The sequence below is a fragment of the Lactuca virosa genome, chromosome 4 (assembly GCF_052849685.1).
Source record: "Lactuca virosa cultivar CGN04683 chromosome 4, Lactuca_virosa_CGN04683_v6, whole genome shotgun sequence".
In the NCBI taxonomy this organism is placed as follows: Eukaryota; Viridiplantae; Streptophyta; class Magnoliopsida; order Asterales; family Asteraceae; genus Lactuca; species Lactuca virosa.
The window spans coordinates 211,734,187-211,758,676 of record NC_136429.1 but is presented as its reverse complement, the minus strand read 5'-3'; the positions used below and the strand labels follow the sequence as shown (position 1 = coordinate 211,758,676).

General features: G+C 34.1%; 3 protein-coding genes across 3 annotated transcripts; 1 reads left to right on the top strand and 2 right to left on the bottom strand.

Annotated features, from left to right (window-relative positions):
• Positions 1-8,941: 8,941 nt before the first annotated feature.
• On the bottom strand, positions 8,942-11,962 carry LOC145105566 (protein FAR1-RELATED SEQUENCE 5-like). The gene is made up of 8 exons (XM_079042651.1): positions 11,851-11,962; positions 11,531-11,626; positions 10,741-11,423; positions 10,643-10,651; positions 10,317-10,586; positions 10,083-10,234; positions 9,656-9,965; positions 8,942-9,559 (listed from the first exon to the last, which is right to left on the bottom strand). The coding sequence occupies exons 1-8, from the start codon at positions 11,960-11,962 to the stop codon at positions 8,942-8,944; spliced, it is 2,250 nt and encodes a 749-aa protein (XP_078898777.1).
• A 378-nt stretch (positions 11,963-12,340) lies between these two features.
• LOC145168713 (telomere repeat-binding factor 1-like) lies at positions 12,341-14,237 on the top strand. Its single transcript, XM_079087442.1, has 4 exons — positions 12,341-12,585; positions 13,287-13,369; positions 13,502-13,586; positions 13,785-14,237. The coding sequence occupies exons 1-4, from the start codon at positions 12,448-12,450 to the stop codon at positions 14,082-14,084; spliced, it is 606 nt and encodes a 201-aa protein (XP_078943568.1). The 5' UTR covers positions 12,341-12,447; the 3' UTR covers positions 14,085-14,237.
• Positions 14,238-19,278: 5,041 nt separating this feature from the next.
• On the bottom strand, positions 19,279-23,813 carry LOC145107964 (bifunctional dihydrofolate reductase-thymidylate synthase-like). The gene is made up of 13 exons (XM_079044929.1): positions 23,694-23,813; positions 23,383-23,566; positions 22,392-22,837; positions 21,752-22,148; positions 21,623-21,667; positions 21,475-21,540; positions 21,232-21,293; positions 21,071-21,145; positions 20,816-20,981; positions 20,603-20,726; positions 20,417-20,523; positions 19,807-19,928; positions 19,279-19,576 (listed from the first exon to the last, which is right to left on the bottom strand). Exons 2-12 carry the CDS (start codon positions 23,485-23,487, stop codon positions 19,818-19,820), a joined length of 1,704 nt encoding a protein of 567 aa, XP_078901055.1. The 5' UTR covers positions 23,488-23,566; positions 23,694-23,813; the 3' UTR covers positions 19,279-19,576; positions 19,807-19,817.
• Positions 23,814-24,490: the final 677 nt, after the last annotated feature.

Below are 24,490 nucleotides of genomic sequence, written 5' to 3'. Positions count from 1 at the left end.
AATACGATTATTAAGAACTAAACTGTTAAGGAATGTCTTTTTTCCAAAAAACGATTATGAAATCTGTCTTAGAAAATGATTTCTGAAAACAGACTCAGAAACAATAAACGTTTTATTATTAATTGATGCCAAACAGAAAAGCAGAACATGTCTTAGAAAACGATTTAAGAAAACAGAATCTGAAACTATGAAGGAAAAAAATTGTATTCGTTTTTGTAAGAACCGTAAGCAGAAAACATAAAGGAATTTTTTTCTTTCAATTCTTCGTTTTGTACAAACGAATTTGCTTTAAAAATAAAACACTAATAATATTTATTTTATAATGCAAGATGTTACATATAGTTCAAATAAACAACATACAATACATTTGATATACATCGATCATCGTTACTTGGAAGCAATTCGTAGTTGATCAGTGTTTATCGGTAAAATGTCATAATAAATAATTGTTTTTTCTTAATTATTTGCTCTAAAATAGACAAAAATTTAGTTGTTTCTCAAAAAGTGTGGAACATTATCAAAGGGTCAAATGCTAATAAACAAGGAGTCACTTACCAATGGTTAACATTTGAATAAAACATATAGTTTATTAGTGTTTTTTGTATAAAGACTTACTTGTATGATGGTTTTGGACCTATCAAACTTAGATGATGTTTTTTTAATGATTTTTAAAATATAGTTATTATCGTTAGTCATTTTCCCTAATTTTTTGTTTTTAGTTATATTTAAACAAAATGTGTAGTTTATTAATGTTTTTTTTTGTATAAAAAACTTTATTTTAATAATATTTTTTGAACATATCATTTTTTTAAACAATTTTAAAACATAATTACAAAATTTTATTTTTTCTCTAATATAAATCGTCTATGGGGTATTTGGCAAAACACTTATTAGTTTATTAACGGTTCAACACCGTTATAAGTAGACCTGACAATGGAGATTGCTTTGACCATGATCCGATCCAAACTTGTAAAAATTATATGGGTTTGTAGCGTAGTTTTTAATTCGTTTACTCGTTAACGACTCATACCTACTAACCCTTTTATTAAAAGGGTCGGATATGGATCATCACTGATCCGCTCCGTTTATATCTCGCCCTGTATAAATTTTAAAATTATACATTTATGTTTTATCCTACTTAACGTTTAATTTTAATTCCAATCGAAAGTCCAAAAGACAAATGCCAAAACATTTTTACCTAGGACTCAAGAAGTTGATTTCTAGACTTCTATCAAGAATCATGATGTCATTCTATTTATATTTCATCAAGAAATCGTAAATTCCATTTATAAATCAATAAAATCATTTAATTCCAATCAAAAGTCCTCAAGTGCATAATATCCTTTTTCTAAATCAACTTTTGTTTTATCTAAAAAAAATATTGTTTTAATATTAAGCGATAATAGAACTTTTTTATTTAAAAAATGTTTTTTTAAGAATTAAGAAAAATGTATTTGATTATTTAAAAAACCTATGGGTTACAGGGCGAGTTTGAATATTTGTTGATTCGGTGGATAAGGGTATGAGTTTGATTATTCAAATCCCTACGGGCATGGCCGTTCCAAACATATTTTGGGTCTGGGGCAAAAGAGAAAAAAAGACCCTTAAAATACACAAAAATTTCATCAACTTTTTTTATATTAACTCGATAATTGAATGAAAATAACTTGTACTAGCATTTATATATAATAAAGTCTATAAAATTGTTGGGCCCCCTTAAAACATGGGCTATGGACGGTCGCCTATATCGTCCACCCTTTGGGACGGGTCTGCCAATGGGTTACAAAACATGTTTGGATCGGATTTTGAAATTTGTTAAAAGAGTTTGGATCAAGATCGATTCGCTCCAAACCCGCTTAATTGCCAAGTCTAGCTATAATTTAAAAAGCGTCTTGATAAAAATAACTTATAACAGGTAACACGGTAATAAGTCATTTTGTTCATAGGTTTTCTCCTCTGATTTATTAGTTTATAAATCAATAACAATCGGTTTGAGCCTCTACATGGGCTCCCATTGGGCTGTTTTGGACCATTCCCCTCCCTGTTTCCAATCAACAATCCCATGCCCCAATTTAATACCCATGGATACAACAGAAAAAGAAAAAGGAGTATAACCAAGGAATCAAAGTTCCAATCAAACCCAATTTCACAGATGACCCCTCTACCCGATAGTACGACTTCAATATACTCTCAATCCAAGTCTCCGGTGGCGATGAATCAAGATTCCAACGTTGATCCTACTACAACTCTGGTTATTCACGAAACCAATCCGTCCCCATCTGTGATCGAAAGGTCTGGTAGGAATTCAACTCTTATCATCAGTGAAGAAGAAAGAACTGTTAAAATTGGGAAATAACTTGGGTTTGATATTGAAATTGGGAATCCGGTACTACAGGAAGTGCTAGGTGAAAGTGGTGAGATTCAAGGTCCCCAATGAATTGCCTCAGTTTAAATGTGAGGGGTATAGGCGAGGAGCATAAGGTAGCATGGGTAAGGCGGCTCAAAATAAAACACCGTATATCTTTTTTTGGGATTCAGGAAACACAAATAACAGATACTAATTCGATAGACGTGGAAGGATGTTTGGATCGCAGTGAATTTGGTCACGTAGCAATGCGATCATTTGGGAGGTCTGGGGGTCTTTTGAGCGTATGGGATGCAAGGAGTTACAATGTGGTGGAAATCATCAAGTCCAGACATTTCATCATCACTATCGGAGAATGGGTTGGGATCCAAGGGCACACGATTTTTGCAAACGTCTATGGCCCGCATCACCCACAGGACAAGCAAAAATGATGGGAAGATTTGCTATAGATAAAAAGCAGTAAAGAGGGGAAGTGGATAATACTGGGAGATTTTAACACAGTAAGAAGACAGGAAGAAAGATACAACTCAAACTTTTGCAAATCATCTGCTTTCTGGTTCAACCGTTTCATTCAAAGAGTCGGGCTCTATACATATGCATGGGTGGACACCAATTCACATATTTCAGCCAATCAGATATCAAGATGAGTAAATTAGACAGGTATCTTGTATGCCCCAGTTTCTTAAACTCTTTCCCAAATTCGACGGTGACTGCCCTTCCTAGAGAAATCTCCGACCACTGCCTTGTGATCCTATAAACAACCAGTTCGGACTTTGGTAAACCTCCCTTTCGTTTCTTTAATTCCTGGATGAAACGGGATGGATATGAGCTAGTAGTCATCAACACATGGGCAAATTTTGTAGGATATGGCGCCCCTGATGTATTCCTTGTAGCCAAACTAAGGTTCCTCAAAACAAAATTGAAGAAATGGAGGGCTACAGATTATCCAAAAGAGGTGGCTGAACTCAACAACAACAAGCTCCGAATGCATGAGCTTGACTCAAAGGCGAAACATCGAGATCTTACAGTAGCGGAGATAGAAGAACGTCGACTAGCCTTTCATCGAATCACAGAGTTAGAAAAAATGGCAGTCATAGATTTAAAACAACGATCAAGAATCAGATGGGCGGTAGATGGAGATGAGAACACACGCTTCTTTCACGAGTATGTCAACAACAAGCAACGCAAAAACCGCATACATGGTCTGGTCATTAATGGGGAATGGAACACAAATGTGGAGGATATAAAAAAGGAGGTATTTCGGTTTCATAAGGAGAAATTTCATGAGAAATGGCCCACTCGCCCAAAATTACTCAACCAAAAATTATGCCCCTAGATCATGTACAAAGAGAATCGTTGGAGACCTCGATCACGCTGGATGAAATTAAACGTACAATATGAATGTGTGGTTGTGATAAAGCACCCGGGCCTGACGGGTTCAACTTCAAATTCATTAAGCACCACTGGGAAATGCTAAAAGGAGATATACTTAACTTTGTCAAATATTTTGAGAGGTATGGCAAACTTGACAGGGGACGCAACTCGTCGTTTGTCACCTTGATCCCCAAAATAAAAGATCCTCTTAAACTTGGAGACTATCGACCGATTAGCCTCATCGGATGCCTATACAAGATAATAGCCAAGATCCTATCTAATTGCCTCAAAAAAGCAATCGGATCCAACATTGGAGATGTGTAGTCTACATATGTTGAAGGAAGGAATATCCAAGATGGCCCGCTAATTGTGAATGAAATCTGCTCGTGGGCAAAAAAGAGGAAGAAGAAACTGTTGCTTTTCAAAGTAGACTTTGATAAAGCATTTGATTCAATTAATTGGGAGTACCTTGATTCATTGCTAATGCAAATGGGATACGGGGACAAATGGATGATGTGGATAAATGGATGCTTGAGATCACCACATGCTTTGGTCTTGGTCAACGGCTCGCCCACGGAAGAATATGAAATGGGTAAAGGTGTCCGACAAGGGGACCCACTATCCCCATTCCTCTTTATAACAACAATGGAAAGGCTTAATATTGTACCGAGGACTGCTTGCGAGAAAGACATTTTCAAAGGAGTTAAAATACCACACGTTGACACAACAATCTCCCACCTTTTCTACGCGGATGACACACTCTTCTTGGGCGAATGGAATGAAGAAAACATCAAGAATCTAAGCAAAATCCTTACATGCTTTCATGTGTCATCCGAGCTTAAGGTTAATTTCAAGAAGTCTCGTGTGTTCGGTATCAACGTAGACCCGAAGGAAGTTGAAAGGTGGGTTGCCCCTCTTGGATGCAAACCAGATATTCTACCCTTTACGTATCTTGACGTACCGGTAGGAGCGAATATGAACTTGAAAAAACATTGGAAACCAATTGTGCACCGCTTCCACTCCAAACTCTCATTATGGAAAACACATAATCTCTCAATGGGTGGTCGACTTACACTAACTAAAGCTATACTTGGCAGCCTCCCAACTTTCTTCTTTTCTTTGTTTGTAGCTCCAGTGGGTGTAATCAATACATTAGAGAAAATCAGAAGACAATTTTTATGGGGTGATTCGGAAGACAAAAAGAAGATATGTTGGACCTCTTGGGATAAAGTGGTAACAACAAAAGAAGGAGGAGGACTCGGACTTGGAACACTTAGAGCGTTCAATATAGCATTGATTGTTAAGTGGTGGTGGAGGCTAAGATCGGATAGAAAAGGTTTATGGATTAAAGTCATTACGGGAATCCATGGTCTTAGCAGCAAGCCGGCACACATTTTGTCAAATAAAACGATCACAGGCGTATGGAACAACATAGCATGCGTAGGAGACGAGCTGAATAGAATGGGGTATAACATTGAAGATATGTTCTCTAAACAGGTGAGATCAGGGGGAGGGGGGAATGATGTTATGGTTAGATTATTGGTGTGGAAACGGATGTCTCAAAGACGCATTCCCTAATCTATATCGGTTTGAGAAAAAGAAAAAATGTAAAGTCAACGAGCGCATTAGACCTAATGGTATACACTGGGAATGGAAATCGATGCTGACTTCAATGGAACTTGTAAGAGAAATGAACGTAATGACTACAATACTTGGCGATTTTCAACCAACACCTGGTCCAGATACATGGTGCTGCGAACTGTCGGATAATAACAAGTACCATGTCAGCTCCCTTTAGACGGATATTAGATGCCTCTATGCAAACCACGAATGACGCGGTAATGAAATGGACACACGACACCCCAATCAAGGTTAACTGTTTTATATGGAGGGCGAAATTGGGGCGCGTCCCAACTGCATGTGCGCTACAAAAACGTGGAGTACCTATCGACTCTTTATTATGCTCTTATTGCTCGAGTGAGGAGTTAGAAGATACCGAACATGTCCTATTCAAGTGCTCATGTGCTGCAACAGTGTGGCACTGGATATTCAAATGGTGTGATATACCGGACCCACAAGCCAAAACAATGGGGGATTTGATCAACTTTGTGGAAAATTGGGGGAATTATCAGAAACGTAGGAGGCATCTTAGAAGCATATGATATGGTGCATTGTGGTTGATATGGAAAACTAGGTGTGACTGGGTCTTCAAACAAATCAGGATATCCCCAACAAAGATCACTTATAACATCAAATCTATTGTCTTTACATGGATTAAACATAGGAGAGACAAGTCTAGTTTAAATTGGGTGCAATGGTGTATCAATCCCTTTTTATGTTTGTAAGTTCCTTGTAATTGTCGCGGGTTTTGTACTTTCCTCTTTTGCCCCTCTATCTACTTGGTAGTTGTTGACATTTTTAATATATTTGTCGGTTTAAAAAAAAATCATGAATAAGTTAATAAGCTATAACTTTCATAAATAATATATATATATATATATATATATATATATATATATATATATATATAGGGAATGTAGGTTCATGCGAAAATGTATATATTATGCGAAAATGCGAGAACCATTCAATTTTTGACACATGTATTTTGTAATTTATATTATTTTCTAATATTTAAAGGGTATACTTGTAAATATATATTTTTTGAATGTGTTCATCAGTTATTGTGGATAATCAAATTTGAAATTTGAATTCAGTTGGTAACTTCTTTCTCTACGTAGTGGACCGATTTAGTTTTTAATGTATAGACATTCGGTTGACTCAAATGAGAATTGATCGATTGCAGTTTTGTTTTTTATTCGATGTTTGCGTTTAAAGCCATATTGGATGCTCGTTCAAATAAAAAAAAGTTTAATTCGCAAAGGAAAAAAAAGAACAGATTGCGAAAGGAATTAGAACGAAACATGAATTGGAATTTGAACTGTGCTGATAATCCGATTGAAATTGAAGATGATGAAGATTATGCAGTTGAAGATTTCATATAGAAACAAAAATTCGATGGAGGTTCATATGTTTATCCATATTCATCAAGCATTCAGAACTTTAATTATTAGTTTTATCGATTCATGTAGTTCCTGTTATTTTGTTCCAGATTTGAAGAATCCAATTGAGATACATTCCGGTAAATCATTGAAGATTAAGAAAGATCCCGAAGATGGAGGTGTTTCAAGTGTTGATGTACTTAGAAACGTGAAAAAAAGCAATGAAGGTAGTTGTTTTGTGAGTTGTCGTTAATTCAGTAGATAATACAATCGTTTTTATTGTATCAGATGTGAATAAGGCAATTGAGATTCATTCTAACAATTCTTTGAAGATTAAGAAACACAGAATTGGTGATGAACTTTGCAAGGGCAAAAAAATTAATGAAGGTATGTATTCATCAATATATTCTTTAATTCCACATTCAATTAATATAAGGATGCTGTTTTATTGCATTAAAACACCCTATTAAAGTTTGATTTTTATTATGAAGTAAATTTAAAGAAACAAGGTATTTCAAATTAAATACAAACCGATTGAATACCTTCTTGCAGTTTTAATCTAATTGTTAATCTAATTGTTAATGTAATTTTTGGATATGTTTTGTAGGTTGTAATTCTTTTTCTAGTGATTCAGATTATGAAGATGCGAGTATAAGAAGTTTTAAGAAGTTTGTAGGAAAATCTGATAAAAAAGAAAAAAAAAGATGGTAAAGCTGGTAATGTGAAAGCTTTGTATGCTTATGTTTCTGTTAATTCTATTTATGGGGCTGTGAAATCTATGAATGATATTCAAAAAGATTGTGTAAGAAGAATTGGTTTTGGATCATTGCTTGATATGAAGACTCAAAGTATTCCAACGAAATTATGTTATTTTGTTGTGGATTCTTTTGATCATGAGGAGATGGTTATTAAGAGTGAAGGTGGAAATATTCCGGTAACAAGAGAAGATGTGAATAGGTTTCTAGGTTTGCCATTGGGTTATGAGCAAATAAGTTGTTTAGGTGTTCGAGGTAATGAGGATTGGTTTGAAATTTGGAAAGACCAATTTAAGAAGCCATTGTCATTAGTAGCTCCTTCTGATTTGTTGATGAAGATAATAGAGCGAAGTGAAGCAGATATGGTTTTCATTGTGAATTTTATAATTCTGGTGTGTACATGTTTCGGATCATGTAACAAACAAGGAGCTTGTAATTTCAAAGTTCTTCCTTACTTGTCTCAGTCATCTAAGTTGGATAAAATAGATTGGTGTGCATATGTTTTGAATTGTTTGAAGGAAGAGAAAATGGTATGGAGCAGAAATGAAATTAAAACATTTTTTAATGGACCATGTGAATTTCTAACGGTATATTCTTTTAAATTTTTTGATTTCTTTATATAATAAATAATATTCATATCATTATATTTCTAACTAAAGATGTTTTTTGTAGTTGCTATATGTTGACATGATTCAATGTAAGCAAATGCCATTTGTCAGAAGATTTCCTGTAATTAATTTCTGGACATCAGATCAACTTAAGTTTAGAGAAATAAAGGAATTGGAAAATGGTGGTTTCGGTTATGGTGTTGTTGCAAATTGTGATGAAGATTTTGAAAGTGGATCGATATATGTAAGATTCATTTTTTATTTGTATATTTTCTTAAATTTCGGATTAATTTTCATAAATTATTTAATTAAAGTTGATTTTTCAAATCATCCATTGATTTTCTTTAATTTATGTATAAATCCCTTTAAATGAAATTAAAATTCAATATACTTTTCAATTTGGTTATTTAGCCCCTGCATGGGCAAAGTTGAATTATTTTTATTATTTTATAATTCCATAGACTAAAAGGATAATGATCTTTTTTTACAACATAGAGGTATAAAAAATTCAAGTTTGTACATATTGCTCCTGCATTAAATCCTTAAAAATGAAGTACCACAATTTTATCTATCTATCGGCTATACATCACAACACACATGTTAAACCTTTTATTTTATTATACAAAACTTTTTTTTTCATATTTTGTTTTTGATAAGAAAACATTTTGTATTTTGATTGAAGGGCATAAATGTCCTTTTGTAACAGAAACATCATTTTTATAACATAATAATCAAACATTGTAACACATTCAAATATATGAAACTAAAATTGTATGATTAAACAAATATCTGCAAAGATTTACCATAAGTTTACATAAGAAAATCATAATATAAAGTTTTCTACTGATGTTTTTTCAAAGGCATAAGCAATTTGGATGGATTGATGGGGCAGTTTCTTTTATCATGATTGACAAATTCATTACATCCTGTGCATTTTCGTTTAACCTTAAGAGATTTTTCAATTGCTTTTTCTGCAGAGCTTCGCATTCTATTTCTCTTTCCGGAACCTTTAGTTCTTATCCCGCTAGGTGGCTGAATGTCAATTTCATTTGGAATGTGGAGTCCAACAACATTTTCAACAATTTCTTTTATTGGATTTGTATTTGGTTTAGTCACCACATTCTTTTCACACTCAATGCTTAATGTCTTCAAACTTTGTAACAGTTCTTGTAATTTCCCAAGATCATGAGCCACCGAATCGACACATTTCTCATAAAAATATGACGCCTCATGCAAAAGATTTGAAGTTTCAGTGTTGCCCACTCCCCATCTATGCAATATCTTTTGATAAGAAACATCCACAATGTTTTTTCTCCATCGATCAAGAATGTATTTTTCCGGTATATTGAAAATGTCATTGTCTAAGAGAACTCTAAAACAATGACAACAAAGAATTCCATAAAACTGGAAATGCTTACATGAACAGTGTATGGTCATATCTCCTTCATTAAAAAACACCTGCAATATTATTCGTTTTTTTATCAAATTTCATTTATAATAAAAATTTAAAAAAATAGAAATATAAAATAAATATAATGTTAAATAATTTTAAACCTTGAAATGGGGCCTTTCTCCAGTTTTGTGGTTCTTGTAAACTATTGTGCATTCTTGACTTTCATTCACAATTAAGGATGTCTTTTGGAAACATAAAGTGAATGCTTTTTTGATCTCCTTTTGTACTTTAATGAATGCCTCCCTAGTATAAATAGTGGATGCATGTTTTTCAATCTTCAATGGATAATTTGCAGAAATCATATGAGGAGTACCATCTCTTGAAGCTATATCCAATCTTTTTTGTTCATGACGTTGCTTTGCAATAGCAGTGTCAAAGTTAAACATAAAATTCACAAGTAAATTGGATGGGCTAGAGAAAACATTGAAGAAAGAATTTGAACTTTCAGATCATGATGTTGTCTTCATAAGACCACACATAGGAATATCTCTAAAGTAAGAAGGAATCCATTTGTCTCTCTTATTATACATGTCATCCAACCATTTATTTTCTCTCAATTTGAATTTGTCCAACATTAAGTTCCACTTACTCTCAAATTCTGCTGGTTCAAGATGTATGTTCCAAACAATTTTATGTAATTGTTTCTTGAAATCTGTATTTTCAACTACATCTGAACAAATCTGCAATTCCAATTATTAAGTTGTTAGTATACAATGTTAAATTTAAAAATTCTATTAACTACATAATTAATAAGTAAATTACTTTGGCAGGTATTTTGCTCATGATGTGCCACATACATAACCTGGGTCTACATCCCTGAAACTCTTTTGAAATGGACGTGCATAAAACCGGATCCATATCAGACAAAATCATGGAAGGAATTTTTCCATGTGCTTTAAGAAAAGCTCTTAACAACCATGTATATGACTCTATTGTTTCATCCGATAAGAGTCCAGCCCCAACATTGATTGTCTTGTCATGGTTGTTAATGACAGTGAAAGGAACAAAAATCATATTGTACATGTAATGTATCTTATATCATATAACTTAATTTTTAATATAAATATAAATATTATATTGAAATGTACCTGTTGGTTCTGTAAGTTGCATCCATTGAAATCACATCAGAAAACTTAGAGTAATTTTCTTTAGCAGTTTCATTTGCCTAAAACATAGCATTTAGTACTTTATCATCTAGCTTATATTCAAAGTGGAAATTTGGATAATTATCTCTTCGAATTTGCAACTGGTCCACAACACATTGAGCATCATTAGGTCCAACTATATTCATATAATCTCTCCAGAAATTTTTGTAATCAATCTTGGATGCAGTTACATTATCGTAGCCTCCTTTTAGACTTGCTTGTAACTTGTGTGCTTTTGTAGCTCCAATGTTTAAAGTAGAAGCTTTCACAATAAGTTCTTGATCACAAATTGTCAGCTTATGGCTTTTACTACAAATGTTTTGTTGATCAAAATCATTTAGTGGATGATTATGTACTGCTTGAAATTTGTATACTGTAAAAGTATCACTTTTATGATCTCTGTGAAAACCTATCATTGCCATGCATCCTGTTACCTTATGATAACTTTTTCTTTCTTTCTTTTTCAAACCTCTTGATGTCAATGTGTCAATACTTTTTTTCCCTGGTTGACCATACTTGTTGCACCTTATATGTTTTTTTCGCAGAGTATAATCTCCATAATAAGTTGAAGTTCCCATTCTAATTCCAAAGCCAGCAACTTTCCCATACTTCCGGTACATTTCAATTGCTTCATTCAATGATGGAAAAGAATCTTTTTCCTTAGGAATCAGTTCTTTTTCAACATTTGGATGATATAAATCGTCTCCGTCAGGATAAATTGGTTCTGTTTATATATGAAATTTGTAGTTATTCTAATAAAAATATATTAATTTAATATTAAGGTTGAATGCTTGCCTGAATAATTTGTGATTAATGTTTCTGATTGATCACCTGAACAAAGATTGTATGATTTTGACTCATCAATGCTGAAATCAACTGATGATTGTATTTCTTTTCCAGCAGTTGGAACATAAAAATCGACTCCATCTCCATAAAAAAAAGTATGCGAAAAAAAATTATGCAATCTTATTGATTTTTTTTTTGTATCGGATCTGTTTTTATGTAATCATCAATATCTTCTTTAATTGAACATTGAATTAAAATAAGTATGCAATTTTTTTGTAATAAAACTCTTTAATAATGTTTGATATTAATTCACGGAAGATCAATTGAAGTTAAATAACCTATTGTTTTTCAAATCAAATAAAAACATATTGAAAACTTGTCTGCATTATGATCGTTGAATACACTTTCTGATTTTTCAATTGTTAAGTTTTGATAATCAGTTGTTGTCGATGTAAGAATATCTTTTTGAAAATTCATCTTTTTTCTTTCACTAAGATTTTTGTTTAGAGTATTTAGATTCATCAAGAATCGGTTATATTGAATTGGCGAATCATGGAGATGTTGGTTAATAGCCTTATTAACGGTTAATATGTTTTGCAGTTTATGATGAAGTAGTTATTAGTACGAATACATAGAAAACGTGCATTACAATATTTTTTAAGTGACAGTTATACCCTTTATAATTTAGTTTAATGATTTAATAATAATAATAAAGGTTAATGATGTGTCATTTTCTGATTGGTTCTTGTATTTTCGCATCTTTTATATATTTTTGCAATAACCTTCCCCTATATATATATATATATATATATATATATATATATATATATATATATATATATATTTTGCCGAACATCCCTCAAACTGTAACCAATAAAGAATCATAATCCGAACCAGGAGCCACATAGGGATTTGTCCTTCTCCTCCTTCTACAGTTCATATACACTATACACAGAATCCCTATGCATCCGTGGACATTGGAGGAAGAAAAAGCCCTTCGCGCCGGAGTAGACAAGTACGGAACCGGGAAATGGATGAAAATACTCACCGATGAAGACCTCGCTCCTTGCCTCATTGCCCGGACCAATATTAATCTCAAGGTTTATATTTTCTCACCTTTTCCGCTTTACAAACTGTTTCTTGCTTCAATCGTACATTCCTGACTTTCGATCCTGCCGGTTTTTGTGCGAATCTTCGTACCTTTTTAATCCCCTGCTTGCCATCAAAATAAGTAATATGTAACTAAAACTTACAGCTAACGTTGAAATACAGAAGTGACACACTGCCAACTGCTAATGCATTGGGCATTTGCAGAAAAAAAAACGCTGGTCACCTGAAACTCAATCCAACCACATAACTAAGGACATTTAAGATCGAATTGTTAAATGCTGAGAACATGTACACATTGCAATTATGTCATTTATCTCTGGTCGCAAAGAGCGGCTGCAATATGTGTCAATGAACACCTGTTTTCTCACAGGGACATTACATCTAACACCTGGTAGGCAGAAGATCAATAGAGGCAGTTTTAGTTGTGAAATTGATGTACCTGGTGTGAGAAAGATGAAAGCAAAACATTTTTCTACATCTCATCTTTGCTACCTCTCAATCTCCTTCTTGGTCTCAAATATACTCCCTTTTCTTCTACTTGGGGAAATTGAGAGAGGTTAAATTGTCTTTGTATGGATGATAAAGTATATGTCAAGATACCCCCAAATGGAGCCTGATTGTATTTGGCTATCCTAATCTACTATGATGAAGTTGCAAAGTTTATAAATCTCAATGTCATTTCCAATTGCAGGACAAATGGCGTAACCTATGTGGTAATGCTTCTAGAAGAGCTGTGTCTCTTCGGTGCTCAACAGATAAGAAAATAGGTTCTGGGTATGTTTTTGTCTTCTCTGAATCCCAAGATAGTTTTAGTTTTTGAAAACTAATACTTCTATAAATAACAATTAGCATACATCAAGTGCTCAAAATAGTACTCATTATATTATGTGCTTAATATTCTACTAGGTATGATGCTAAGAATCTTAAAGCACTTCCATCCACAAACAATTCAGATGGGCTTCATGTTGTTGAAGATCATAGCTACACCGAGGTTAGATCATAGATGAATAGCTTTCATATTAGTTTCTATCTTTTTGATCTGATTTGCTAAACTCAATGCATTCTGTGATTAAATACATTTATACATGTTTAATATATTTCCCTTGTCAAATGTTTTATAACATGAATGTTGAATGTTGAGTTTCTTGCTCCTTTATTCTTAGACCACACTAGATGTTTCTTTTTTCAGAAGATTGATATTCAAGAATTAGTTGATGAAGAAAATCAGAATGTTGAGGTTGACATTAAAGAAGCTATTCAATCAATGAAGGAATCAGGTTATAATACCTATGAAGTAGTTGTTACACTTCAAAATTTAGGAGTTGAACATCCGTCAGTTGAAGCAGTTGATACTGGGGTTGTTAAGCAAATCCGAAAACAAAGAATCAGAAGATATTCGGAGAGAATTATCAAAAAGAAGCTGTCAAAGAAAGTATACCGAAAGGATGGAAAAGGAAGTTATGCTACAAATCCATTAAACTTGGACTAATGTTATAAGTGAATCAAACACTTTATAATTTATGCACAACAAACCCCTCTAACAGACAAAAATAGCAAATGCGTGTGTCACTACAAATGTGGATTTCTTGTTAATATCATCACCTTGTTGGGAATTAAGATGCTGCATGACTTGAGGTGGATCTTTCCAACTTGAAAATAAACTAAAATTTTGCTTAAGATCGTGGGATATCTCAGAATCCTTCAGACTAAAAGATGTTGATAAAAATGTACAAGGGATAATAATTCCATATTAAAGACAAACTAAAACTAGTAATATCACTATCTTAAGGCAGTCTCATTTAATTTTCCAAGAAACTCTTCTCATCTCGTTACCTCTATAAAATCTCACATGTCACTTTTCTAAAAGAGTAAGTTTGTGTGGAAAGATGAATGGGTTACACATAGATATGACAACTTATAGAATTAACAATCTTTATAAGACTCTTAGGGCGAAAGCAATCCATCACCAAAAAATTAATGTGTCATTGATGTGATGGAAATGTCTTTCTCATCCAACAAAGTTACAAAACATAACATATGGAAACCATCTTTCTCATCCATCCCAATCTGATTTACTCAATTTTTTATTTTTTAAACTTTTAAGCTAAACCCAGGTTAATTTAAAACCAAAAAATTAAAATTAAATTAAACACAACATTTTTGTATTAAAACAAAAACTGGTACATATGAAAAAAAAAAAAAGATAAAACGACAATTAAAATTCAACCACCATAATTAAAAATCCTAAAACAATTAACTGTTAGGAATCGGACCGGGTACACGCAGCGGAAACACTATCACACACTCACAAACGAAACGAGAAAATAAAGCAATAAAGAACATAAGGATTTTACGTGGTTCGGATTCGGTGTAAATCCTACGTCCACGGGCTGCAACTAGATTTTCTTATTAACTTAATAAGATTACAATTTATAACTCTACAAGTTATATTTGATGCACACATACAAAGGGTTACATCGCACATATATATATAGGAGAGAGAGCCGTACTTTCTTTTGTTTACACAAATTGCCGTCCAAAATTTTCCTTCAATTCACATATTGTGAATATAATATTGCGGCCGTCCATTACCGACCATGCAAAAAATGCGTCCAATAATAAACAATTGATTTGCCGTACCTCCATTTAATATTAAACAATTGAATTGTTTAATATTTTTCAAGTTACATTTATGGCCCTTGAACTCTTAGGAACTTGTCAATTTGTTCAAGACTCCATAAATCTTAACAATCTCCCACTTGGAGGCTTGAACAAATTAGTCTTTCTCCGCCATCCAACTCTTAATTACTCCAGTAATCTTAAAAAAACAACCAAGTCCTTCAAGCTTCCAGTTCCAAAGAACAAGCTAAAACTTAGTCTGATTTCTCTAGTTGCAGCCGCCCCTCATCATCAATTACTAGAAGGGCCAGTTGAAGCTCCCACTAGCTCCAACTCAGCCGTGGCTAATCCCACCACCAACTCATCCTCTGTCTCAACCGGTTTGGACACTCCACCAGATCCAGAGATACACCGAGGACCACTAACACTCTCCAAACATAGCAAACATCCAACAGAAGAGAAATTTTCAGTCTTAGTCTTCAAAACCCAATGGCTCTTTGTAACTGTACCCGGAACACGCCCCGTGCTCCCACTGTCACAGAATCTCCTGACTGGTTTAGACTTTCCGACTCGTTCAGCTAACATCCCCTTGGCTCCAGAATTCATGTTTGCAAAATGAACTCTCTTAGCCGTAGATTTAGCGAACCAGATTTTGTCTTGCTTAACAGGGACGGTCATACTTCCCTCAGCAGGTACCTCAACCATATACAATGACCCACACTTCATACCACGAGCAATCACCAGATCACCATTGACCACCCTCCATTTACCACTACCAAACCTTACTTCCAGTCCTTGTTTATCCAGCTGACCAACAGAAATCAATTTCTTCTTCAGCTCCGGAATCACCATGACATCCTTCAGGCTCCATGTAGTTCCTAATGAAGTAACCAAATCAATATCTCCCATGCCCGTTACCTGAAGCATCTCATCATTTGCCAAACGTACCTTTCCAAAATCTCCTTCTTTCAAATTCACCATCGTTTCCCCGTTGTCCATGGCGTGAAACGAAGCCCCTGAATCCATGACCCAAGAGTCTACAGAACTTTCCATACTGAGTATCAATGCATCATCCTCAGACACACTCTCAGCACCAGCAATGTTCAATTCTTTCTTTGGACATTGACTCTTAACATGTCCCACTTCTTGACAGTTCCAGCATTTCACATTCTTCAAAGTTCTAGAAGAACTTTTTCCCCGACTCCCACTGCTCCCACTATTCCTGCTATTCCCTCTACCTCTTCCGACATTTAATAAATCAGAAGAGGAAGATCCACCTTGATTCTTGCGTCTGATATCCTCGCCTAGAACCAAATTTCTAACCCCTTCAAAAGTCATACCACTGGTCCCCACGGAACTTGTAACAGCAGTAACTGTTTCGGACCAACTATCAGGTAGAGAAGCTAGTAGCAGCGAAGCTTGAGTCTCATTATCAAATTTAATTCCCACAGATGATAATCTGGACAGAATTGAATTTAGATTGTTAATGTGAACCGTAACTGAGCCTTCCTCATTCATCCTTGTAGTGAACAGCTCCTTCATCAAGAACACCTTGTTAGCCGCCGATGGTTTCTCATACATATTTGACAGAGCCTCCATCATACCACGCGCCGTGGTTTCATTCATGATGTTGAAAGCAACGCTCTTCGTCAACGACAATGTAATAACCGCCTTGGCTTTCTTGTCCTTTGAGTTCCACGCATCTTCAGCAACTTTTTCAATTTTCTCCGGTTTGTCTCCGAGTACCATGTCCAAGTCTTTCTGACATAGCAATGCTTCTAATTGCATTTTCCACCAGCTAAAATCAGAACCATTGAACCTTTCGATTATAATCTTGTCTTCAGCCATTACAGCAAACAAAAAAAAAATTAGGTACACTCGTGTGTGACAGAAAAAACGATCGTACCCTCCAAAACCTCGCTAACCAGGCTCTGATACCAATTGTTAGGAATCGGACCGGGTACACGCAGCGGAAACACTATCACACACTCACAAACGAAACGAGAAAATAAAGCAATAAAGAACACAAGGATTTTACGTGGTTCGGATTCGGTGTAAATCCTACGTGCACGGGCTGCAACTAGATTTTCTTATTAACTTAATAAGATTACAATTTATAACTCTACAAGTTATATTTGATGCACACATACAAAGGGTTACATCGCACATATATATATAGAAGAGAGAGCCGTACTTTCTTTTGTTTACACAAATTGCCGTCCAAAATTTTCCTTCAATTCACATATTGTGAATATAATATTGCGGCCGTCCATTACCGACCATGCAAAAAATGCGTCCAATAATAGACAATTGATTTGCCGTACCTCCATTCAATATTAAACAATTGAATTGTTTAATATTTTTCAAGTTACATTTATGGCCCTTGAACTCTTAGGAACTTGTCAATTTGTTCAAGACTCCATAAATCTTAACATTAACTAAAGTCCAAAGATGAAATTCTAAAACTTTCGACCATATTTTGCTGCAATTTGTCATTTCTTCTCAATCACAATTCACATCAAACATCCGATCAAATGTTAAATGTTCATCCGCCTCAATCTCCCACTCCAAAAATTCAATGTCGCTCAGTTTCTTGGATAATGCACAATTTTCATCTTGATATATATATATATATATATATATATATATATATATATATATATATATATATATATATATATATATATATATATATATATTCTCTTCCGCCTCCGCTTTGCTTATATTGTGGATGTCAGCGATTTCGTTGACTAGATCAACTGTATCCGGAGGTTGTCGATGTTGCTTTCTTCTGGTTTTGGCTGCAAGTCAACAACATGAATCGCTTGAGGGTGTAAATTGTGCATCCGAAAATGTTTTTGTTTTTTATAGAGAGCGGGGAAGTCTTCACTGACTTTTGCGACACACAACCATTTCTTGTGGACTTTCAGAACATCCCAAGCTGACTAATAAGGAAAAACTTTCATTTTATAAAGCGCTTGCCATACTGTTCATCTTTTTTGTTGTTGGTGTTGTAGATGCAGTTACAATCTTTGCATTTTTTTTGAAGAACCTTCAATTTAGAGTTTATTTGGTGCCTTGTCCAATCCAAACCTTCCATTTATCAGGGAGTAAGCGTAAAACTTTCTTCATCCGATAATTGCACATTTTGGAAATTGGTGTTCACAAATCTACAACTTAGAAGAGAAAAGATACTTGAGAGAATGAAGTTTCATTGTGTAAATTAACCCCTGTTTCTTTGTGAGTTTTGAAATCAGAAAATTAAAATGAAGAATTCATGTTCTCTTTGATCGAATGGGTTGGATTCGAATCCACTGATCAAGTCCAGTAATGACAATTTAGTTCCCATGTACAATCTATAATGAAATTGTCATAAGTTATTCATCGATTTCTAAGTCTCACCATGTTCTTCGATCTTTAACCCACACATGCAAATCAATGTGGGCGGTAGTGGTGGGAAACTGGGAATGTTGGTGGAGTTCGAGTTAAGGTGAATGAACGAGGCGGTAATGGAGAGGAGTAATCATGTAGTTATAGGCAATATTGACAAGCTTCCAACAAGACATGGTAACCAGCTACACCTGATAAAAGCAATAAATGACAAAACCTATCCGAATGTCAAACATTAATGGACATAAAATCCTACTTAGAGTAAAACCGTCGGTTTTTGCCAAACTTAAAGGTTTTTAATGGACATAAAATCCAACTTAGGATAAAATCCATTTTGTGTTGATTGGTTGTTCAACTTAACACAACTATTGTTAAATATTTGTTTTTAGAACGACAAACACATACTCTCTAAACTACTCATTTTATCTCCAACAACGAGACTTGAAAATCAACCTTTGGCTGAAAGACAAATTTCCATCAATACCTGATAATCCTAGGCTATAAGCCCTTTAGTGACTACTATTAAATACTAATACATGATAATTCTATTTTGTTCATCTCATTCAACCAAACACCCCATGAAACAAACTTAAATTTCAATTCGATCATATTCTTGTGAACCAAACACGCATTAAGATACCAATAAATAAGTAATATTATCAATACACAGAATCTGACGAACAAACACTTGGATATATAGTCTTAGTTTTTGCATCGATACTAACGAGTAACAAGGCACACAAGGTACAATAGCCCTAGCTAAATGTACAACTCACACAAGTCATAACATGCTCTTGTAGCCTTGTTTTAACAAATGTTAACAGAAACCCTCATCAAAAAGCTAAAACATAACTACATACTCAAATCACCTTAACCAATATGTGGAACTAAGGGATTCCCATTAATTAATTGCTAATAATATCATTATCATTTATCCACGTCGTTATGTTAAAACTCGACACCCATTGCCCCCTGCATGTAACATTTCAAATTTTAAACCATCACATAATTACATTTTTGGTCCCAAAAAGTCCTTTTACAATTTTGGTCCTTACTTGAGATTTTTCTAACGTTTTTAGTCCATGTTCCAAGTAAAATGACTATATCTTTGGGACCAAAATGAAAATAGTCATTTACTTGGATCAGGGACCAAAAATGCAAAAACCAGCTATACACAGGGACCAAAATGTAAGGGTTCATACCAAAATCGGATCTATACTGCCATTTTCATTTCTATTTTCTGATGAGGATCATATCCTATGAGTTTAAAATCATCAGCCACAAAACCATCTATATCCTTCTTCTCCGAATTAATCTTCAATATCTGCAATTATATACATTTAAAAATCAAAATAACATATATAACTATAACATATGCCATGTTTCTTTTTTTCAAATAAGTGTTGTTTGGATAAAGTATTGTATAGATATATGATGATTAAAAATAGAAAAATAACCCGAAAAACCTTATTTTGAGCAATTTTGCAGTTTAACCACTTGTACTTTATTTTTTTTAATCAATCCATAAAAGTTTCAGACACTTTTCCAAATTAACTATTTTTACCAGAGAAATCCAATATAACAAAATGGTTAATTTGAAAAAATGTCTGAAACGTTTATGTTTGATTGGAAAAAAGAAAAATAAAATAAAATATTAATGGTCGAAACGTATAACTGCCAAAAACATAATGTTTTTTTTCTTGTAATTTTCCATTATAAATATTTACAAAAAGGACAACATTTTAGGGAAATAGAAGGAAAAAGTACGTAAGGGCAAATTTGTAAAAAAGAAAATAACTTAATTCTGCTTACAGGAAAAGGTTTAGGGAGTTTTTGAAGCTGATCCTGCAAGGGTCTGACATGAGTGCTATAGACATGAGCATCACCAAGAACATGGACAAAATCACCAGGAACAAGATCTGTCATTTATTCAAATAAACTTTTATAAAAACAATTTATCTAAAATTAATGGAGATTTTTTTTTTAAAATATTCATACCACAAACATGTGCAATCATGCAAGTCAACAACGCATATGAAGCTATGTTAAATGGAACACCAAGTCCCATGTCAGCTGATCTCTGATATATTTGACAAGATAACTCTCCTTCATTTACATAAAACTACAAAAATAATAATAATAATAATGTTATTTACGGATTAATGGAAGGAGAGAAATTAGAAATTAGAAATATAAAAAAATAAAAGGAACCTGTGAAAACATGTGACATGGTGGAAGTGCCATTTGTTTGAGATCTGAAGGGTTCCATGCTGAAAGAATGATACGTCGATCATCTGGATTATTTTTTATTTTCTTAATAACATCTAGCAATTGGTCAAACCCTTGACCACTGTAGTCAGCATGCATGTTAGTATACCTGTAAATGTTTTTTTAAGTATCAATTAATTTGTTTACATATCCAAAACATCATAAGGGCATTTACGTCTTTTGCACAAGACAACTAACCTTGCACCAAAGTGTCTCCACTGAAACCCATAAACGGGACCCAGATCACCTTCTTCTCTGTCCACTAAGCCAATACTGAAAGTATGAATGAAATATTAAAAAAAAAAAAAAAACATATACATAAATTATTTAAAAAAAAAAAAACATTTCATGCCAATTACCTGTCTAGGTAGGTTCTTGATGCATTACCATCCCATATATGAATGCCCTTATCTTGTAAGACCTGATAACAATATAAACCAAAAACTAAGCAAAAACAAACATTTTCATTCATTATTTATTAAAAAGTAAAAACTAAGACAAATACAAATACAAATACAAATACAGCATTCGTTTTCTATTTATGTGGTTAGTGAAATAGGTTCAAGATTATTTATTGAATCAAAAACAAGATTTACATTTACCTTTGCACTTGTTGACCCACTTATGAACCACAAAAGTTCCTCCACAACTCCACGCCAAAAAACTTTCTGTAGAACAAATAAAAGGGTATTTAAGTAATTTTTCCGTCTTCATGAACAGGTTAAATATGATTTAAAGAAATGCACATGCCTTGGTTGTAAGAAGTGGAAAAGACTTTCGCAGATTGAACCTCATCTGTAAACAATAAAAAGAAAGAAATAACTTTAATTACTGAGGTTAAGGGGAAGGGTAAAAAGGTAAATATGAGGTTGAAAGTACCTGACAACCAAATTTTGACAAAGTACCAGTTCCTGTTCGATCACCCTTCAAAGCACCATTGGAAATTATATCTTCCACTAGTTTTAAATAAAGGTACTCTTCATGCTTTTCAAATATCTTTTTGGGCAAAAAAGAGAACATTCTTGAATCAAATTTTGGTGAGTCTGAATGACATTCAGACAATGAACCATTAACTTTGGGGGATTGGATTCCGGAGTTTCTCACTCGAACATATGTAGTGAAGGAATGGCGGATTCCATTCTCGAGTAGTGGGAATGACGAATACCATGGTTGGAAGTCTGAAGTGTTGATGGAAGGAATGAAAGTGTCACAATCAATGTCTGTTTCAATTTCAGTTATATGGATTGCATCACATCCAGGAGCATTCAGTGATTCCCTGGAATCATAAAGATTGCAATCAAGTAAAAATTAGATACAAAGCAGCCGAAAAATAAGAGCTTTTTTACTTTTCCCACATCAGTTTTCCACTAACTTTTATTTAACAAAAACCCATTATCACACATCATCTCCAATCAGTTAACTAATTTATAAATAAGAAAAAGCACCACTTTCCAACAGTAAAAAGTTATAAAAAGATTACCATTAGAGATGCTCTAAACATAAAACATTGGATACATACCTTAAGATTTCACCACCACCAATCACAAACACCCTTTCAATAGATAAACAATAGGGTGATGAAGCTAACAATTCCAAAGCTGAAATCATGCTTCCACACATTAAAACATTTTCAGCAGTTGCAATATCAAAAGTTCTTGAACGAGTTAGAACAACATTGAGTCGACCAGTGAGTGGCCTATGTTCTAAAGGTATGCTTTCCCATGTTTTTCTTCCCATTATAATAGCATTCTTTTTCACTGGATCTGATGTTGTCATGGTGACATCTTTGAAAAATTTGAGGTCTGAAGGTAATCTCCATGGTAATTTTCCATCTTTTCCAATCCCCATTGCACGTGTGGCAGCAACAATAACTTGGTATGTTCTTTTGGGGTCTGGATGTGTACAGACAATGCCATTGCATGCACTTACTAGTGTTTCAGCAGCAGCCATTAATAGATTAAATGGCTGAAACAAGGTTAATGATGATTAGTGAAAAGAAAGTCTGAATGCAAACATTTATAAGCTACTAAAACTGTTTGGTCATTTATGGGTGATTGTATTTGTATGCAGATTGCAGACACCCTAAAAAGAATGCTCTTTAATTTCAGTTAAAGGCAAAATGGTAGAGTGAGTTAGGAAAACTAGCAGAGATTATTAGCTATATTGATGTAATACACTTAACAAAACAGCTAAGTACTAGAAAGAGCTGTTAATTGAAGCGAAATGTCCCAAAGGCCTTGAGTTTATCACTCGCAAAAAGGTTCATGAAGTAGGGATGCATCAAATATGCCCTAAAAACATCTTTCCCCTAAAAAAATTTGAAGAATATGGTGTTTTATGGACATGATTACGTATATTGAACCGATAACTAGAAAATCATCCAGGAGTTTTATAGCATCAAGATATAGTAGGAAGTTTAGGGTTTATAAATTAGAATGAAATAATTAAAACCTAGTGTATGCTAAAAAAATCGATGAAGGAGAAGAGAAAGAGTAATGAGTTATGGGTACCTGTCGGCTGTGTCGATTTGAGAAAGATCTTACGGTTCTTCTTGCATGCAGTCGCCGGCAGAACAAAAAACACTGAGCTGCGAATGCGTTGAGGGCATGATGCATACAGAAAACGAAATTAGCCCATTTTAAGGCCCATTACCTGTAGAAACTTTTGAGGCGTTGAGGGTATGTGTCCCCTATCCTTTTATACAAGAACCATATAGACGAGGAACTAAAGTCAGCAAACAGCCAAACGCACAGAACTAGTTCGATGAATGCTAAGTCCATACTCGACATTCAGCAAATTCAAATAATTAGAGCATTCTTACGTGGTTTTCTCGAGCAGTGGATGCAGGAGGATGGAGAGCAGTCCAGAACTAAAGCAAGCAAGCTTTGCTTTGACGACGGAAGATGCGGATAGTCGTAAGTCTAGTCTAGTCGTCACAGTCTACTTGCCACAACGAATCAACGTACAAGTTGGGATTTAAATATTTAATTAAGGATTACAATTTATGGTTCCAGTGTAATTTATAACTTTTAATTATATATAAAATTGTTTTTTTTTTCTTAACTGAAATTTTGATTTAAGTTAACCGTTTAACATTATATTGAAATTAATAATTTAATTATGACAAAATTGCAAGAATAGTCCATGTAGTATGCAATTTTTTGGGGTTTTAGTCCAAACCACGACTTTGTTGGATTAGTGGTCATTTTGAGCTAGTTTCTTTGCGTTTTTGGTCCCTCAATAAACTGAAAAGACTATTATGCCCTTCTGATATATTTTTTTATGCTTTTTCTATTTAATTTAAATGAAAAATAAAATAATTACCTAATTTGGGCCCCACCTCTCTCTCTCTCTCTCCCTCCCTCCCTCCAGTTTTCGGTGAAATCCAAAAGGAGTCAACACCCTCCTAGTCCTCCAATTAACCCTATTACCTTTCTTTTTAGCTGCACTGTCAAGAAACGACACCACTACTGGTGGTCTTGAACCACCATGTTGCACCACCAAACATCACCCAACCTTATCCTTCTACACTCTTCTCTCGAAGACCTGCTGCTCATAAAACGAAGAAGGGAACAAGAACCGCTAAGGGCAGCCACCCACGACTACCCACCGTCGCTA

Excerpts from the sequence above, each read along its gene's own strand:
- LOC145168713 (XM_079087442.1), top strand. The coding sequence starts at position 12,448 with ATGCATCCGTGGACATTGGAGGAAGAAAAAGCCCTTCGCGCCGGAGTA. Across the intron at positions 13,370-13,501 it reads GATAAGAAAATAGGTTCTGG|GTATGATGCTAAGAATCTTA; the intron begins GTATGTTTTTGT and ends ATATTCTACTAG. Across the intron at positions 13,587-13,784 it reads AAGATCATAGCTACACCGAG|AAGATTGATATTCAAGAATT; the intron begins GTTAGATCATAG and ends TTCTTTTTTCAG.
- LOC145105566 (XM_079042651.1), bottom strand. The coding sequence starts at position 11,962 with ATGAATTTTCAAAAAGATATTCTTACATCGACAACAACTGATTATCAA. Across the intron at positions 9,966-10,082 it reads AATAAATGGTTGGATGACAT|CCCATCCAATTTACTTGTGA; the intron begins GTATAATAAGAG and ends TGTTTTCTCTAG. Across the intron at positions 9,560-9,655 it reads GAGAAAGGCCCCATTTCAAG|GTGTTTTTTAATGAAGGAGA; the intron begins GTTTAAAATTAT and ends ATAATATTGCAG.
- LOC145107964 (XM_079044929.1), bottom strand. The coding sequence starts at position 23,487 with ATGCATCATGCCCTCAACGCATTCGCAGCTCAGTGTTTTTTGTTCTGC. Across the intron at positions 21,541-21,622 it reads TTCCACTTCTTACAACCAAG|AAAGTTTTTTGGCGTGGAGT; the intron begins GCATGTGCATTT and ends TTTGTTCTACAG. Across the intron at positions 20,524-20,602 it reads CATGATTGCACATGTTTGTG|ATCTTGTTCCTGGTGATTTT; the intron begins GTATGAATATTT and ends AATAAATGACAG.